The 18845-nt window shown below is 36.1% G+C and overlaps 2 protein-coding genes across 2 annotated transcripts in view; both read right to left on the minus strand.

Annotated features, from left to right (window-relative positions):
- Nucleotides 1–18845, minus strand: part of LOC147911390 (uncharacterized) — a 176622-nt gene that overhangs the window by 29649 nt on the left and 128128 nt on the right. The gene's annotated exons all lie outside the window — the stretch shown is intronic.
- Nucleotides 194–18845, minus strand: part of LOC147911391 (phosphorylase b kinase regulatory subunit beta-like) — a 44931-nt gene continuing 26279 nt past the window's right edge. Inside the window, exons 6-9 of the mRNA XM_087428006.1 lie at nt 18637–18694; nt 17996–18073; nt 15603–15761; nt 194–3794 (exon numbers count right to left, since the gene is read on the minus strand). Coding sequence (XP_087284132.1) covers nt 3676–3794; nt 15603–15761; nt 17996–18073; nt 18637–18694 — 414 coding nt within the window. The 3' untranslated portion in view covers nt 194–3675. The remainder of the gene's footprint in view (nt 3795–15602; nt 15762–17995; nt 18074–18636; nt 18695–18845) is intronic.

Raw genomic sequence — 18845 nt, forward strand, 5'->3', positions numbered from 1 at the left:
TAATAAAGTCTGGGTGGTACATGGCGAGTGCGGATGAATATGAAGGGAGACAAATGTGGATGTTACTGCAGAAGAGGCAAAGCCAATATGACAATCAACTGAATACAGAAGCTACTGGTGTGAGAAGAGACTACTGCAGTCCTTTCTTATCCAAGATAGGGACTGTGGAAAGAGGGTAGGTTTGAAAAGAGAAGACAACAAATTTGGCATTAGAAATGTTGGGTTTTACTTCTTTTTAAATTTTTTAAACCACTGTATTGAGAAATATGCACATACAAAAAGCTGTGCATATTTAATGTAACAACTTGATGAGTTAGAAATAAGTATACAACCAGAAACATCGGGTTTTAAATACTAGATCTGTGGAGAGATGATCACCAGGTAGTTGGAAATTCAAGTTTAAATATTAGGAAAGAATCACAATTAGAGAACAGATTTAGAGATATTTGCATGAGAAGTCCACTATTTCCCATGACAGACCTTCCCCTCACACATCCCTTCAAGCATCCCTTCAAGCATCCTCAAGCCTTCAAGTTAAACACTGAGTACCTCCTATATAACAGGTGTTGTGGTACTAGGACAGGTCCTGAAGCTACAAAAATGAATAAAACATAGTTTCTTATCTCTAGGAGTTTACATTCGAAGACCTCCAAAAGGTTTTTTTTTTTTTGGTCAGAATCTCATAATACGTTCAAGTATATCTGCTATTGCTTACAATGCTTTTCTTTCTACTTCTCTAAACTTTACTTACAAAATGGGATTTGTTTTATTCTCTAACTAACATCAAGAGGAAACAGCAATTTCTGACTAAAGAGTGAGTAGTGAGAAGGGTTACCCTAGATGATACCACACTTCTCCAACCTCAGTCTTACCGCCAGGTACAAAAGTATTCCCTTTTCCTGAAATGAATTTGCTACGGGTATTGTTAAGAAAATCAACAGTTCTCAATTTAGTCCTCAATGTTTTGGGTTTGCAATGTGCCAATAGCCCTATGCAAACTTGAAGGAATGGACCTTTCTACAGTTCTAGCACACTCCCTGCTTTCTGGATTCTGGAAATTTCCTTCTGCCATAACCCTTCTGTGAAGGAATGAGTTGATTCGGCAGGTCTGGGTTGTTCAAACCCTGAACATTCCCAAGAAAGGCATGTTTTCAGGATGGGCCCTTGGCTGGCTTCTTGGAATGTTCTGTCAGATAAGACTGTTTTTGCATGCCTGAGGCCTTGGGCCACAAAGTATTAGTTTGTCCAGAGGGTTTCCCCTAACATTGTGATTTATGGTAAACATCTGCTTTTTCTCTAAGGGGCTAGGGCTTGAATAACCGAGGTCAGTCATGCAGGTGCTATATGCCTACAGGACTGACCCCCAGTGAAAACCCTGGACACTCCAGCTTGAGAAAGCTTCCCTGCTTGGAAACACTCTGCACGTGCTGTCACACATGGCTGCTGGGTAACTGTCTCTCACATGACTCCACTGGGAGAGCACACTTGGAAGCTTGTGCCTGGTTTCCTCAGGACTTGCCCCATGTGCCTCTGCTGATTTTATCCTGTATCCTTTCACTATGATAAACCCTAAGTGTAAGTATAACAGCTTCTGAGTCCTGTGAGTCCTTCTAGTGAATCTCTGAGGCTAAGGGTGGTCATGGGGACCCCGATACATCTTCCTTCAAAGTCTGGGATTTCTCTTGTTTTCAGGAATTGTCTGAAATTTACTACTCTCTATTTACTTTTTCCAACACTTGGCAGACTTTAAAGCACCTGGTCAACCCCCACACATCACTTAATTGCAAAGTCTGACCTGGTCAATCATGACCAAGAGGCCACTGACACCATTTCAAGCAGAGGACTACATCTGACCTCTATATTTCGCCAGTCCATGTCACCCAAGCCAGCAATGGACATGGGCATGCCAGTCTTGGCTACTGCTTAAATGGCTGAGAAAGTGACAAGGGCACCTCACCATTTTATATCCGACCACAACTAAGCTGCCAGTAGGGTGGGGCATGACAGCTCCCAGCAATTTTCTGCTGCCAATCCTCCCCATCATCTCCCTCTCAGAAACCATACACAACTCTGCACAGACGTAATCTACCACATGGCTGCAGGAGACGAGCCTTTGTCCTTACCCTAGAGCAAGTCTCTTAGCTGCGATGTGGCTCCACCAGGGAGGCATGCCACAGACAACATCAGAAAATGATTTCAACGTTAAAAAATACACGTAAAGCAAATTCTCTATAAAAGTCACTCTCACTCACTCTGATATGCTTTCTTGAGTGAGAGAGAAAGAGCTGCAAGCATATTGGATGTCAAAAAATAAAAATAACCCACAGCCTTCCTTATAAGTATCAAGCATAAAAAATTGTTTATATTGTGGATTTTGCTAGCCATGTGCTTTGATGTTCTCTGGCTCCTGCCCCCACACCTCAAATCTGTGACCTATTACTTTATTTTCTAAGAAAAGGATTTGAGATTTCATTGCCCTAGAGAAGTGGGTCACACATGTGAAATGCTATGTAAATGATAAACACTAGTCTTAAAATGGCTCCGAGTCACAGCACTGGGTAATATGAAGTTAAATGTATTCCCTATTTTATCATTTCTTCAATGATAAACTGCATGTCTCAAATCTGTACAGAATGTACACTTGTACTGCACTGACCCCAGTGGTAACTAAGATAAAGGCTAAATCCCCACCTTGTGTAGGAGCTAACAGGCCAGTGAAAAATTTCTATCACGTATTAACATAGGGATTTTATGTTCTTGAGAAAATCTTAACATTTATTTACAAGTCTCCCAAATAGCTTCCCATCTATAAACCACAAGGAGCACTTAACATGTTTGGTTGAAGACCAGCAAAAGACTCAGAAATAGCGGGATAGAATGTAACGGAGCCGGCTGGCTCTCCTTTCTCTCATTAAAAGAAACATTTATTTCTCTGTGTGTGTGTGTTTGTATATGCACGTTTTTTAAAATAAAAGGAGCATTTCAATTTTGTAGACATGTCTTCTATAAGTGCTGATGCTGTTCTTATTACATAAATGTTAACTGCTTGGAATCCCAGGCACACACTCAAGTTCATTCCCTTTCTCCTCAGGCAGTTTCCATCATCCACAGCATTTTCATTTTAACAGTCCTCATTACTGGTATCATTTAATACTTGAGAGTTTGCTCAAGTCTACATCAATCTTGCTGATCCTGCAAACACTTACGCTGTTGACACAACACAATCTGAATCCATAGCTACTAAATGTAAAAAACTGAGAACTATTCCTTCACCCGACACATCACCAAGTACTAAGAACAACTCTGTCAGTCACTTGTCCCGTCACGGAGACACAGCGCTGGAGAGACGTCAAGCACAGGGCCTTTCACCAGACCCCACTCCCTTCAATATGGTGCCGTCTCATCTATCTCCCTGCCTCCCATAGGTACTGCAGCTTCTCAAAGACATTTGACACCTTAAGCTTACCCACTTTGAAGAGGAAAATGTTTACCTGGAAAACACCTTGTTAGACATATCTGGCTCATACTCCCTCACTAAAAAAGAGCCCTTTACCACAAGTAAATCTTAACTAACCAGAGACGGAGAATCTTCGCCCTCGGAAAAAGCAATAAAAACCCCTTCAGAATAAAATTTCTTCTTCAATTAAGCTTTAAATGTCTTTGAATGAGTCTAAATCAAGAAATAAAATCTCTCTTTACCTGATTGGAAAACCTCATGCTCACGTTACGTTGATTCTGTAGTGGGATATAGCGCTGAACAGGATCAATGTCTTTAGGACTGATTAATTCATCAGCTGAAAAAAAAAGAAGGGAAATGACATTATCAAAAACGCATCTGTACAACACCATAAACCAACCAGACCTAATATATATCTATAGAACATTCCATTCAATAAGAGCAGAATATATATCCTTCTCAATGCAAATGGAATGTCTTCCATATGCTAGGCCATAGAACAAGTTTCAATAAATTTAAAAGGACTAAAATCATACAACGTATGTTCTCTGACCACAACAGAATGAAATTAGAAATCAATAACAGGAAGAAGTTTTAGAAATTCACAAATACATAGAAATTAAACAACGTAATCCTAAATAACCAATGGGTCAAAGAAGAACCAAAAGGGAAATTAGAAAATACTTTCTAATGTACTTTCTGATGAGATGATTAAAATAATGAAGACATAACATAACTTATGGGATATAGGTAAAGCAATGCTCAGAGGGAAATTTGTATCTGTAAATGCTTATATTAAAACAGAAGAAAAACCTCAAACCAATAACCTCTTCTTCCACGTTAAGACAGCAGATGAAAAAGAGCAAACTAAGTCAAAATCAAGCAGAAGCAAGGAAATAATAAAGAATAGAGTGCAAATTAATGAAATAGAGTATAAAAAAACAATAAAGAATATAAATTAAACCAAAAGAAGATTCTTGAAAAGCTCAAAAGTTGACAAACCCTTAGCTAGACTGACCAAGAAAAAAAGAAGACAAATTACTAAATCAGGAATGAAAGAAGGAACATTACTACCAACTTTAAGGATTATAAGAGAATACTATGAACAGATGTACACCCAGAATTTAGATAACCCAGACGATATAGACAAATTCCTAGAAATACACATATTACCAAAACTGACTCAAGAAAAAACAGAAAATCTGAACAGATTTGTAACAAGTGACTGAAACTTCCCACAAAAAAAAAGCTCAGAACATATGGCTTCACTGCTGAAGTCTACCACACAGTTAAAGAAGAACTAAAACCAACCTTTCACCAACTTTTCCAAAAAATAGTAGGGAGAACACTTTCCAACTCATTCTAAGAGGCTGGTATTACCCAAATACCAAAACCAAAGACACCACAAGAAAAGAAAATTACAAACCCAAATCTCTTCTGAATATAGACACAAAAATCCTCAATGAAAATACCAGCAAACCAAAGCCAGTAACATTTTAGGATTACACACCATGACCAAGTGAGATTTATCCCACAAATGCAAGGATAGCTTAACATCCCAAATCAATACTTGCAATACACCATTTCAATAGAATAAAGGACAAAAAACTACATGATCATCTCAGTAGACACAGAAAACACATTTGACAAAATTCAACATCCTTTCTTAATAAAAAGCATTCAACAAACTAGGGATAGAAGGGAACTTCCTCAACCTGATAAAGGGCATCTATGAAAAACTGATGGCTAATATCATACTCATGATCAAAGAGTGAATGTCCCAAAGATTAGGAACAAGACAATGATGTCCGCTCTTGTCACTTCTATTCAACATTGTAATGGAGGTTCTAGCCAGAGAAATTAGGCAAGAAAAAGTAATAAAAGGCATCCAGATTGAAAAGAAGAAGTTACAGTAATTAAGACAATGTGGTACTGGCATGAAGATAAGACACACAGATCAACAGAATAGAATCGAGAGTCTAGAAATAAACCCTTACATTTACAGTCAATTGATTTTTGACAAGGGTGCCAAAACAATTCAAGAGGGAAAAGAATAAGGTTTTTTTCCCCACAAATTGTGCTGGGACAACTGGACATCCAAATGCAAAAGAATGAAGTTGGACCTTCATTCCTCACACCATCTACAAAAATAAACGGAAAATAGATCAAAAAGTTAAACGTAAGAGCTAAAATTATAAAACTGTTAGAAGAAAATATGCATAAATCTTTGTGACTTTGAATTAGACAAAACTATGACACCAAACCATAAATGACAGAAAAAATGAGATAAATTGGATTTTGTCCAAATTATAACCTTTTGTGCCTCAAAGGACACCATCAAGAAAGCAGAATGTTAGCCCACAGAATGGAAGAGAGTATTCGCAAATCATATATCTTGTAAGGAACTTGTACCTTGAATATGTAAAGAACTCTTAAAACTCAATAATAAAAAGACAACCTAATTTAAAAATGGCCACAGTACCTGAATAGACATATCTGAATAGACATTTCTCCAAAGATTTACAAATTACCAATAAGCACATGAAAAGATGCTCAACATTAGTCATTTGCAAAATGCTTATCAAAACCACAATGAGATACCACTTCACATCCATTAGGATGGCTATAATCAAAACAGACAAGAAGAAGGGTTGGAGAGAATGTAGAGAAATTGGAACCCTCATACATTGCTGGTTGGAATGCAAAATCGTTTAGCCACTTTGGAAAACAGTCTGGAATTGCTCAAAATGTTAAACACAGAGTTACAATATGACTCACCCCTAGGTATAGACCATACATTTCACCTATTTAAAGTTTACAATTCAGTGGTTTTCCACCCCTAGGTATATCCAAGAAACCTAAAAACATGTCATTTTATGAATGAAACAATGTCAAACAATAATTTGTACATGAAAGTTCATAGCAGTATTACTCATAACAGCAAAAACGTGGAAACAACCCAAATGTCTATCTCCTGAGGAATGGATAAATAAATCAGATGTGGTATATACATACAATGGAATGTTATTCCACCACAAAAAGTAATGAGGTGTTGATTGATACATGGATGAACCTTGCAAACAGTGAAAAAAGTGAAAATAGCCAGTCACAAAAGGCCCCACATTATGAGTCAAGGTACATGAAATGTCCAGAACAGGAAAATCTATAGAAAATAGAAAGTAGATTAATGACTGTCTAGTGCTGGGGTGGGGAGTCAGCCTTGGTGGTCTAGTGGTTAAGATCAGGCGCTCTTCCACTGTCGCCCAGGTTCGTTTCCTGATCAGGAACCACACGACCCATCTGTTGGTTGTGACACTGTGGCGGCTGGGTGTTGCTGTGATGCTGAAAGTTATGCCATTGGTATTTCAAATATCAGCAGGGTCGCCCATGGTGAAGAGGTTTCAGCAGAGCTTCCAGGCTAAGACAGACTAGGAAGGAGAACCCGGCCACCCACTTCCAAAAAATCTGGCCACGAAAACACCATGAATAGCAGCAGAACATTGTCTGATATAGCCAGGATGCTGGGGGGAACGGGGGAAGGGTGAAGTGATTGGGGGGAAGTGGGGGGTGACTGCTAAAGGGTATGAGGTTTTTTGGGGGATGATGAAAATTAAATTAATTAACTGTTTGTAGTGACAGTTGCACAATTCTCTGTGAATATACTAAAAACCACCGAATTGTAAACTTTAAATAAGTGAAATGTATGGTGTGTAAATTATACCTCAATAAAGCTGTTCTAAAAATAATGCATTTGCATTCTCAAGGAAGGAAATCATTTCATTAAGGGGAGTCAAAGTGTCTGCTGATGCTAAATTCTACAATAGTCTTCTGAGATGGGGCGTTTTTTCTGGGGCACTGACCAGCATGACGGTAATGTCTCCAACTGCTGCTATACTGTAAACACGGAAGCTCTTTTCATGTGGTAGTCCCTTGTGGCAACTTTTGATAAAATCCAAGGATACAACAAGGAACGCCACTTAGATTTTTGGGAGGGGAGGTTGAGAAGAAGGTACTAAGTCAGTGGTTCTTTGCTGTCTTCTGCTCTAACACACCTGAAAGGCCCATCAGCACCTGAGACTCACTGAGGCAGGGATTCTCCCTGGGCCTGGAAGAAACTAAGCTGGGGAGGAGAGAGTCGGTGGTGGGAAACCACAACTCAAATGTAATTCTGCATAATCTCGTCAGAGGACAAGTTGGCAGTATTACCCAAATTTACAGCAAGCATACTCTGACCCAGCATTTGCACATCTATCATGTTATCTTATTATGCTCAGACATGTGAAACATAATTAAATAATAACATCGAAAAAGGAATCCAACTATTCTAAAGTGAGTCAGCACACTTCTTTATTTTTACCGCACTTAAGTTATGAAATTGTGCTCATTTCACTCTTGATCTTCAATTCTATATTGATCACATAAAAACGACACCATGCTGAGTTTTGTATAAATTCACCCACGTATAATATTTACTAAAAAAAAAGAAAAAAATTACACCACATTTTCCATAGCTTTTTAGGTACTGCTTTTAGACAGTGAATAATTCTGAAAAACAGAACAGGGAGTTAACCACAAAAATGCTTATAAATTTCTTTGCAGTTTTGGGAATGTTTCTCATTATATTTCTATTTGAGGGTAACTTCAGGGCACATGTGCAATGTTATCCAACAGGCAAAATCGCCAAAGGTGTTTATAGTAACACTTGGAAGATGTGTTTAATAATAATAAAAGTGATATTAAAAATAGAATAACAAAAAAAGGAGGAGCAGCCACAGAAGCCACCAGAGCCACTGCTGCCTCTGCAACAGCAGCCCTAGCAACACTCACACAGAACTGACTACATCCCTGGCAGTATGTCACATGTATTAATTCATTAATCGTCACAACAACTTTATCATTTTACAGATGATGAAATGGAGGCACTGAGTGGTTAAGGAACTTGCACACGGCTGGTAAATGACAGAGCTTAGATTCCAACACAGGCAGTCTCTCTCTGGAGTCGGGGTTCTAAACCACATACAATTCTGTCCTTTGAGAACACTGACATTCTATACAATACAGATGGAAGAGACACCAGGAGGAAGAAACAATAAACAAACAATTTAGACCTTGATATGTTATACTTTCCTACCCAAATCAGGGAGCATATTACAGAACATTCTCTCTCTGAAAAAAAATATACTTTTGCAAAATTTAAAACAAACCAATACAGGCTTAATTATGGCAAATTCAACATATAATTCCAATTTATTACTATCATTTTAGCTCATGATGCAAGGTTGACCATGACAGTCTAGATAGCAGCAAATTATTTCCCTATCTCATTTGTCTGATCATTGAGATGTGGAAAAATTTCCACTACCAACAAGCATTTTACATAATTGATGTTTCACTGTCATTCTATAGAAATGAAATTCTATCTTTATTATTTTGTTATTTATAAATGATGACAGATAAATTAAGAAATCTTTATATCCTTGGAAAGCATAAATGCTAACGTATCAAAATTGATATGAATCAAATACTTAACCAAGTCTTTTGAAAGTTTATTTCTTTGTACTTCCTTCTTATTTCTCTCTTTGTACTGCACCTGCGTATCTAGCTTGATGTTCCCACTTATACCATGTGCTTGTCTATGTCTCCACGGGCTGTATGCTTCTTACTCACAGCTGTACCCCACTACCTAGCACAGCATCTGGCATACAGTAGGTACTCAAGAGACTTATTAACCAAAATAATAAATTGGTGAGTTAACAAATTTGGAAACATTAATTGCCATAATCATTACTTTAATTTCCATAGAGGTAAAAGTGACAGGTATTTTAAAAGGTCAAGTTAACAGACATACATTTTTTTCACTGCACTGATTTTTATCATTCAGGAGGCAAAAATGGAGCTCCTCATTGTGCTAATTCCGTGACACCAGCTTTCTGGTGAAGTGTGAGAAGCCTGAAAGAACTTACACCCAACCAACTACAGAATTGTTAAAGGGAAAATGAGACAACAGGAGAAAAGAGCAATTGGCTTTCTACATTTCACAATACAGTACCAAAGCTCACAGAAAATCAAGCATTTCTATAAATAGGAATAGCTGTCTTTAAATCCTTAGAAGACAGATTAGGTTCATTAATATTTGCACTTTTTTATGCATAGAAAGGCTTATAAATCATACCCTGGGTTTACCTCTAACAATAATTATTGAGGGTAAAAAGAAAATATTAAGGAGAATTTTTGTTTCTTTAATGAAATGACAATTTAAAGGAAATTTAACAGAGTAATTTTTTATCATGACACCAAAATTACATAGGACACACTAAAACAGGCTCAGCAGCTAATTTATGGAGTAAAATTCTGTGCTGCAAAGCCTGGTTGATTCTCAGGGGCAGGGACACATATTAGTAACACATGTATTAAGAAATGAGCTATGAAGAAAAAGAAAATGTAGATCTTCAACCGAATACATTATACCAAAAAATTTCAAATGTATAATATATGTTTTTAACTCAATTGATTAACAGTGATGAACTTTCAAAGATTAAATGTTAAATTCTATGGCAAAAAGTTAAATAGAAAAACAATGAAACACCTGAATATATAAAGACTTTAAATTTCATTCATCAAAAAACAGAACAAGCAAAGTTTAGAGGCAAACAAACTAGGAAAATGTCAGAGAGGTTTAGTATACCTAACATATGAAACATTTATGTAGACTGATAAGAAAAATCGTAAAACCAAGGTTAAATGCGCAAAGCAGATATCCAGACAATTCACAGAGGATACAGAAATGACTAAGAAATATGTTTTTAACAATCAGCATGTAAATGAAAACAGGATACAAATTAATTCTTATTAGGTCACCAAAGTTTTTATTTTTAATAAGCATATTTACTGCCACAAAGGTTACAGGTGACACAAGCACCTCGAAGACTCCTGAATAAATCAATCAAGTCTCTGTCAGTCCCGGGCTGGGTGACCTCGGGCGAGGTGCTGAGCTCTTCGGAGCTTCAGTTATGACACAGAGTACCCATCTCATAGAGGAGTTAGGAGGATTACTTAGGACATTATTTGCAAAGGGTAGAGCACAGAATCTGACACATTTTAAGGCAGGTATTATTATTAGCATTTCTGGGAAATAGTTTGACAATATGTATGCAGTCTTCTCGAACTCTAGGCATCACTGCTTTCATATTCAACGTCACTAAGATATTTGAGGGTGGGATCATAAATTTTTTATACAAGTTTTCTAGCCCTAGTAGCAATTCAACTAAAAATTTCAGTTTTAAGAAAGCTAGTCATTTATACAATAAGCTAAAAGAAGAAAATCTTCCTACGTGAAGCTTTTCAAGTAATACTGTATTACATGTGCTCTCAAGATGTTTATAATGCCCACTGCACAGAAATCCCATTATAGGTCACTATCAATCACAAGGATACCATGAAAAGGATAACAAAAGTGCTCAGAAATTGATGTCTTTCTGCTTGAAGTTTCCTGAAGTGTAACAGATGGGAAATCTTTCAGCAACCACAATTTATAAATATATCTGTACTCTTATCTATTCATTTTACCTTTACTGATCAGTAACAAAACACGTGCTATACTGAGCAATAAAATTAAGTCAACTGCATTTGAAGTCAACGGACCAATGAAAATCAAGACCTCAGCTTCGTATGACCTCATGCACACTAGGGGTGTGATCACTGATTTACTTTAACTTTTAAAAGCATTAAATTTCCAGGCTTAATAAGTGGCTTTTATATTTGAGGTCAATTGGGCAAGAAATATCATGAATGAAATCAAATGCAAATGGACTTATCTTAGTTACAAACACTGGAATTAGGAAGCAGTATATCAGAATAACTAGGCTGCCCTCAGAGGACAGAAATATTTCCCAGATTGTCACATTCCTTTCTTGCTGTAGAGCTACTGGATATCACAGCGACTAGCACAGAGCAGGCCTCTACAAATAGTAGCTGAATCATCAAGCAGATGAATGGTTATGGAGCAACTAGGCAAGCATTCTCTTCCTGTGATGTTTTGTGGCAATGGGAGTACTAGCAGGGAGGGCCCAGGAGCATCCTGAGTTGCCTGGTTAACAAGAACTAGGCAACATATTTTCACAAAACTATATCCTAAATGGTGGCTGAGAGAGGGAGGGAGGGTAGAAGGGCAGGAAGTAGAAGAACCATTTAAGTATGTAGTTGTCCCACAGTCAATGCTTTATGTATATTTCCTCATCAGTTAATCTTCCTGACATAAAAATAAAGAAACTGATGATCACAGAAGGCAAGAAAATTCTTCAAGTCATATAAATAGTAAGTAGTAGAACTTATATGCAAACCGTGAACTGCCTAGTTCCTAAGTTTGTGATCCCAAAACTCTTGATCTTTCCACTACAGTCAAAGAAAAACATGAAGAAAAGGAAAAAAGGAAGAGAAACTAGGGGAGAAGAAGTGGAGGGAAAAGATGATAATGTCAGAGAAATAATCTATACCACGTGGCTACAAGTTTGCTAGGTATTAATACTCATTTAAAATATAGTCTAGTGGAAAATAAATTGAGTTTGAAACAATGACTTACCAAAGAACTTTAGGTACCCAAGCAATTAAGTTGGGAACTTTATATGTACATAACACTTTGGATATTTTAAAGTACTTTTATATCCATTTTATCACTTTAAAAGTCTCTGAATAAAACTTCCAGGAAATTAAATAACATTCATGCCAAAAAGAAAAAAAGTCTTCACAAAACTCAAGAAAATTTTCATTCACCTGAATATCTTGGGAGTTTGTGTATATTGGAGAGAAAGGTGTACTTATTAAAATTACTCAATAATTCAAGCTTAATCAAAGAACATGACTGACTTTAACTCCTGATGTTTACTAATAATGCTTTCATAATGTTTTCAAAGTATCCATTCTAAAAAAATCCTTCTATTCGCCTGTCTTAAGGTATACAGTATATAAAGCTCTAATCTTTAACGATTTGGGATCTTACAGTAGGACCTACATGAAGGTCATCACTGTCAGTGTCCTACCTACAGAGAAAGGAAAGTCAGTTGCATGTATATTGAAAAGACAAGATAAAATCTAGAAGTCAGATATTTTTTAAAGCTAAACAACTGATATGTTAGTTTCTCTTTTTAGAAAATACTAAGAAAACATATTAAAGTTAAGTAATGGCTTTGGGAAAGTTTTAGAGTAAAGTTATCATTAACCTTATGTTATCTTATATTTCCCTACTTTTCTTAACCTCAAAAAAGAAATACAATCCAAAGAACTTTTATGTGATAAATACTTTTACAGTTATTTTTGCAAAGAACTCAAAAAGTACACTGCTTTCTACAGACTGATCATCTCTTACATGGATAGTTTCTAAACTTCCAAATTTAAATAACAATTGTAGGTATAACAAATGATCACTTTATTCTAAGACAAGACAAATGTATCTTAAAATATGTCTCTGGTTTAAAATAAACATGTTTATAATTTATTTACCCATTTTATAGCAAACACTGATAATTCTAAAAGTCTAAATTTTCTAAAGAAAAAAAAAGAAATACTGTAATAATTAACTATTTTCTAAGAACACAGTGGGTAGGTCAAGCCTTCGGCCAGGAAACAGCATATTGAGTCTTTTTGCTCTAACAGTGGAATACAAGTCACATAGTTTTGTTGTATAATTATTCACTAAGGCACACACAGAACAAAATATTCTTAGTGGATTTCACTGGATACAAACTGGCCTGAATTAGTAAAAGTCATATATTCCAGAATATTTTTAAAGATTTACTGTTCTATTATTTTCACGTAACTCCAATCAATTAACTGTCCATAAAATGTTGTCAAGCAGATATCCAACTGAGGCTTCTTTAATGAATAAATAAGCCTTTGTTGGTAAATGTGGCATCTAGAATGCTGATTAACGTCCACAGAAGTGTGTTGGTTCTTGGGACAAGTATACAATAGTTAAGAGTGAGTTGTCAACCAGAAGACACACAGCTAGGTCAGAGTGCTAAAGAATATGCAGCATCTCTTTCTCAGGGAAGACAAGCATGTTGTTTCCTAGTTTGCAACACACCTTCTGCATGTTCTCTACCGCCTTTGTAGAAGCTCAGCAGGGAAGAAGAGAAACTGACTCTTTCTTTGAAGGCTCTTTCTTCTTTTTCATCGTGAAACAGATCAAGGCATGACCTACACTATTTCTGTTCACTCTGGTCTTAAGATAAGAAAATGGTATCTAAACTCAAAATCTGTCTACACTGAATACATTAATTTTGGAGTAAAGAAGGTCCAATGCTTTTTTACTGATTGATATTGTTTTCAATTTTCTTTCTTTTTTTTTAAAGCTCAATTTGCTTATGTAGAGTATAGTCAATTCTGCATTCCCAATTCACTAGGCTTCCCAATTTTATCCACAGGCTTTGCTCAAATAGCACTTTTTCTCACTGTATCAACCTCAGGCTGAATATATAGCAAGCAGCAGAATGAAGAAGGTTTAGATCTCAAATCCCATATCCCAGGCACCAGTTTTCAGCCTCTGAATCACAGAAAAACTTTCTTATGCTCGTTTGTAATTTCCAAGTATAGTACTTAGGATTCTGATGTTAAAATTCTTGTCCTAAGGTAGGTTAGCTACTCCTCTACTATAATATGTTTTATTTAGCCGTGAGTATCAACAAGGCTTCTTCATATTCATGTTAGTGAGAAGGAAATAACATTCTACCCAGAGATAACCTTACCAACTAGGCTTGATTCTAAGAACACTACTTCATCTATATATATTTGTCTGTTGGAAAATCTAAATGCAAAACCTGTATAAATAATATTAACTCCTTATTAAAAAGCTGTCCTTTTAAAGGAAGAAAATTTTTCTACAGGTTTTAAAATTAGGATTAAGTTTATATGGAGACCCAGAAAATACAGTTAGGAAAAGAGCAAACTGGAAACAGCATTAAGTTAATTTTCTCTTCTTTGGTTAGCTTCTATTTGCCCTTATATATCATCTGTGTAAAGCTTGAATTGGAAATCTGGACTTTGAAACATTCTTCCCTAATGGAATGGAAAAAAAAAGAAACCAAAGACAATTACTCCTACAGCACAAATTTAGCATTTATGCAGTAGTACTGGGGACAACAAAGACAACAACAGTATTTCACATAGCAAGCAGTTCTTTTAGTGCAGGTACAATATTCACAATCAGCCTGTTTCATAATCTTTTTGCCATAAAGGAATTCTGCCTCTAATAAGATAGCCTTTTTGATGGAAATGCTAATAATATTTTAAATTTTAGCAAGGAATCGCACAGGAAGAGGCATAATAGTTCTTTGTGTTCGTTAAATTAGCCTTCATTTCAATGTGTCCAAAGAGTACTTTTATTCAGCTGAAGTTTTAGGAAAAGCTAAAGAATAATTCTTCAAAGAATTATGAATAATGTTCCCGTTAAGCCTCTAGCAAACTGAGTAAATTGCTAATGTGTATTTACCGGAAAGAAGAAAACTCTGGGATAACCAATTCCTTTTGGCAAGTGGTTTACTAAAGCTATGACCAAACATGATTGCTATATTAAATCAGAATTTTATTACCTTATATAAAAGTAACTCAAAGTTCCCATAGGCTTCTGTTAGAAACCTATCCACTAAGCTGAATGCAGCCCTCTAAATGATAATGGTACCCACACTATCTGACTTTCTTCCCAGAAACCGTCCATCATCATTCAGTGAAACAGACATATTAATATACCTTTACATACCAAGAAACTCCCCCAAGACCTCTTAGCAGCATGAAACGCCAGGCAAACACAAGAAAAATGTCTGCAAAGACCTACTTCTTTTTTTTTTTTTTTTTGGTGAGGAAGATTAGCCCTGAGCTAACATCTGTTGCCAATCCTCCTCGTTTTGCTGAGGAAGATTGGCCCTGGGCTAACATCCATGCCCATCTTCCTCTACTTTATATGTGGGATGCCTGTCACAGCATGGCTTGATGAGCAGTGAGTAGGTCCACACCTGGGATCCAAACCTGCAAACCCCAGGCCACCGAAGAGGAGTGTGTGAACTTAACCACTAATACACTGGGCCAGCCCCTGACATACTTATTTCTAACGACTTGATAACAAGAGATAAAATTGTTCCCAACCTTCTCCACTTACCCAGGAGTTTTGCGATGATATAAAGGGCTTGTTCCCAAAGAAACAGTTTTCCATCACGGCCACAGTTGCTAGGAAATCGCTTCTGACTACCAGGGTTTCTTTTTTCAGATTCTACAAAATCAGCTGGCACATAGTAGTGCTTTGGTACAACAGGATAACCTATGGAGTTTAAAAATAAATATTTAAAATATAACAAATCAGTGTCCTTTCCAAATTTTCTCTTCAAGAAATTGCAATAACTAGAAAGGAGAGAGAAAGGTTGTAGAGGAGGTAACAGATTTGATAGACTACAGAAAATTGGATATTTTGGCTCCTTTCAGAAATTGCAAGTGCAAAATGTGGAAAAAGCTTCTTGAGTTTAAAACACTAATTTGACAGCATATGTTATGCTTTAGCCAACAATGTTAACATAATCTCCTTTAACAACATTTAATTGTAACACCTTTAAATGAATCAACAAATATACAGTACACAAATATTTAGAGCCATTGAAGAAGCTACCTTTAATAGGATTAGTCTATGGAAGTTTTACAAATGAGATACTGTATAATCTTAAATGAAGAATTATAACCCTGAGCCATTGCTTAGAGGGAAGAAATCCTCATTTTAATCATTAAACCCATTATCTACCATTCAATATCACTGAAGAGAAAAAATCCATCTTACCCTGTGAGCAAACTGTTTAAAAATATTCCTTGGTAGAAACTAAAAATTATTATTTAAAGACTAGAATCTCTGTGGATGATGTAAAGGGGGAAAAAAACCCAATTCCAGTAGAGTGCTACAGAAGACTTTTTGCAATATCAGCCCATAGTAAACTTAATTTCCCTCATTTCCCTAAAATTTGCTTCCTTCTTCATGCATCAATCAATCACGATATTTGTGTCTAGAACTAGTAAAAAGGTCTATGATTCACAGGGAGTAGTTTGAACACCACTCTCTGAACGTGATGAAGCCTAAAGTGTGGTCCACTCAACCACCACCTCAAGGCGTCAGTGATTTACCACTGAGTACTAAAAGACCTCATTCAAGGGATTTTAAATATCATATGCATTACCACACGCATTACATTATTTCTCACATTGCACAAGTAATTATTTGGAGCATAAAGACATAAATAAATTAATTAATTTTTATTTCAAATTCAATGTTTATCCATAAACATTTCACTACTTTAACATTACAAGTATTTTAAAGGGTGAGCACATACTGTGAAGTATTTAGGGTACTTGTGGAAAACCCTAAAGAATATCACAAACTTCATGTGAGACAGGAACAGGGCTCAGTGCTGTAACCGCCAGTTCATGCATTTGTGCCCATAAGCCATCCATTTTTTACCAAGAAATCATATATATATATATTTTTTTGTGAGGAAGATCGGCCCTGAGCTAACATCTGCCAATCCTCCTCTTTTTTTTGCTGAGGAAGACTGGCCCTGGGCTACCATCCGTGCCCATCTTCCTCCACTTTATATGGGACGCCGCCACAGCATGGCTTGACAAGCAGTGTGTCGGTGCACGCCTGGGATCCGAACCGGTGAGCCTCCGGCCGCCGCAGTGGAGCGCACACACTTAACCGCTTGCGCCGCTGGGCCAGCCCCAACAAATCATAATTTTTAACTTCCAGATAAATATGTTTTCAAAGCTGTTCACTTATGAGAACATATTCTCATTTTATTAATACTTCCAAACCCCAAAGATATTTGGAACTTCTCCTTTGGAATTCCTTTGATAACTAGTTTTCTAGTCATACAGAAAAATCAGTTATGTTCTTTTATGGGCCCTGACAGTGTTTAACTGCAACCAACACACTACTCATAAGATGGGGCCTTTTGACCATTTCTAAAATATTAAACCCATCCTCAAAGGATGACATTTTAGCATCACAGCAGACATTCAAAATAACATGCTAAAAGCCCTAGAAGCAACTCCAAAGAGGAGGCCAGAATGTTCTTGACAATGGTAGTACCTTTAGGCTAGGACAGAGCCTCTAGCTGGCCCTCTGGAGGGGGCAGCAGTCACCTGAACATACCATTTCTGGTGACCTGAATACAAATCAGTCATTTTATATTATTGCCGCACTACACAGAGTGGAGTTACACAGTAGATAACAGATGAAGAACCTGGGCCTAGCCAATGAACTATTTTCCAATTACTATAGCCATGACGACCTAAATTCGTCTTCATCCTTGTATTGCCTAATGAACTCCTTTTATAAAAACAAATTTATTATAGCAAATTAATAAATTATTCTTTCTAATTCATTCAAGATCTCATTCATTTTTTTCAATTTAAATAAACTGTTCTGTTTAAAAAGCAATCATTTACGCATTTCAAAGGAATGTGAAGGAAATATCAGGAGGAAGAATTTCTTGAAAAACAAGCCAACTATACCGTCTGTGGTCTGACGAAGTACTGGAGTCAGAAGGTCCTGATATTCCTTTACTTGGCTGGGATTGCCTCTAAAAACTCCTAAAATGTAAAATATAAAATCCAACAGCATCTGAGCTCAACAAGCACCACAGAAATTTTACCTTAGGAAAATCTATTAGCCCGGTTATAATTATTTTGGTAATTTTCTACATAAATGATAAAAATAAAATTGAAAAAGGTAATGCAAACGTGTGTGATATTTTTTTCAGGAAATTGATTTTAGAAGGTCATGTTAGCATTTAGAATCGAAAACAGAATTTTAATTGAAATATCTCTATTTATATGTGTAAATATTATAGATATTCACAATGTTACGAATTATGGTATTCGTGATTTCTATTCATAAAAAAACTTCTTTGCAAATATGAAAATATGTTTGCATCATTTTTTAAATAAAGTATTTCTTTAATTCTTTAAATTCTTTTACAGAAAATGATTTAATATTCACTCAGAAAGCAGAAGAGTAGCATACACAAATGCAGAGCAGTTAACATCACTGTGTGCAGTCTATTTTGCTAGCTGAAAGGAGTCATATTTCATTTTTCTCTTCTTTAAACCACTTATATCCTATAGCTTAAATTTCAGGAGGAAAGCTCACTTACCATCAATCATCATGTAAAGGAAAAATATGGGAAATTCACATTCAATGCCATCAAATAGCTAAAACAGAAAATAAAATATTAAAAATTTCACTAAATTAATTAGAAAATTATATTAATTAGAATAATTATAGTTAGGATGTACATAAAAGATTCATTTATAGTAATAACAAAATTGGACTGATTTATAAGTAGTTTCATTGTTCTTTTTT

The sequence above is a fragment of the Ceratotherium simum genome, unplaced genomic scaffold, assembly GCF_057802395.1.
Source record: "Ceratotherium simum simum isolate JZ-2026a unplaced genomic scaffold, ASM5780239v1 HiC_scaffold_43, whole genome shotgun sequence".
NCBI lineage: Eukaryota > Metazoa > Chordata > Mammalia > Perissodactyla > Rhinocerotidae > Ceratotherium > Ceratotherium simum.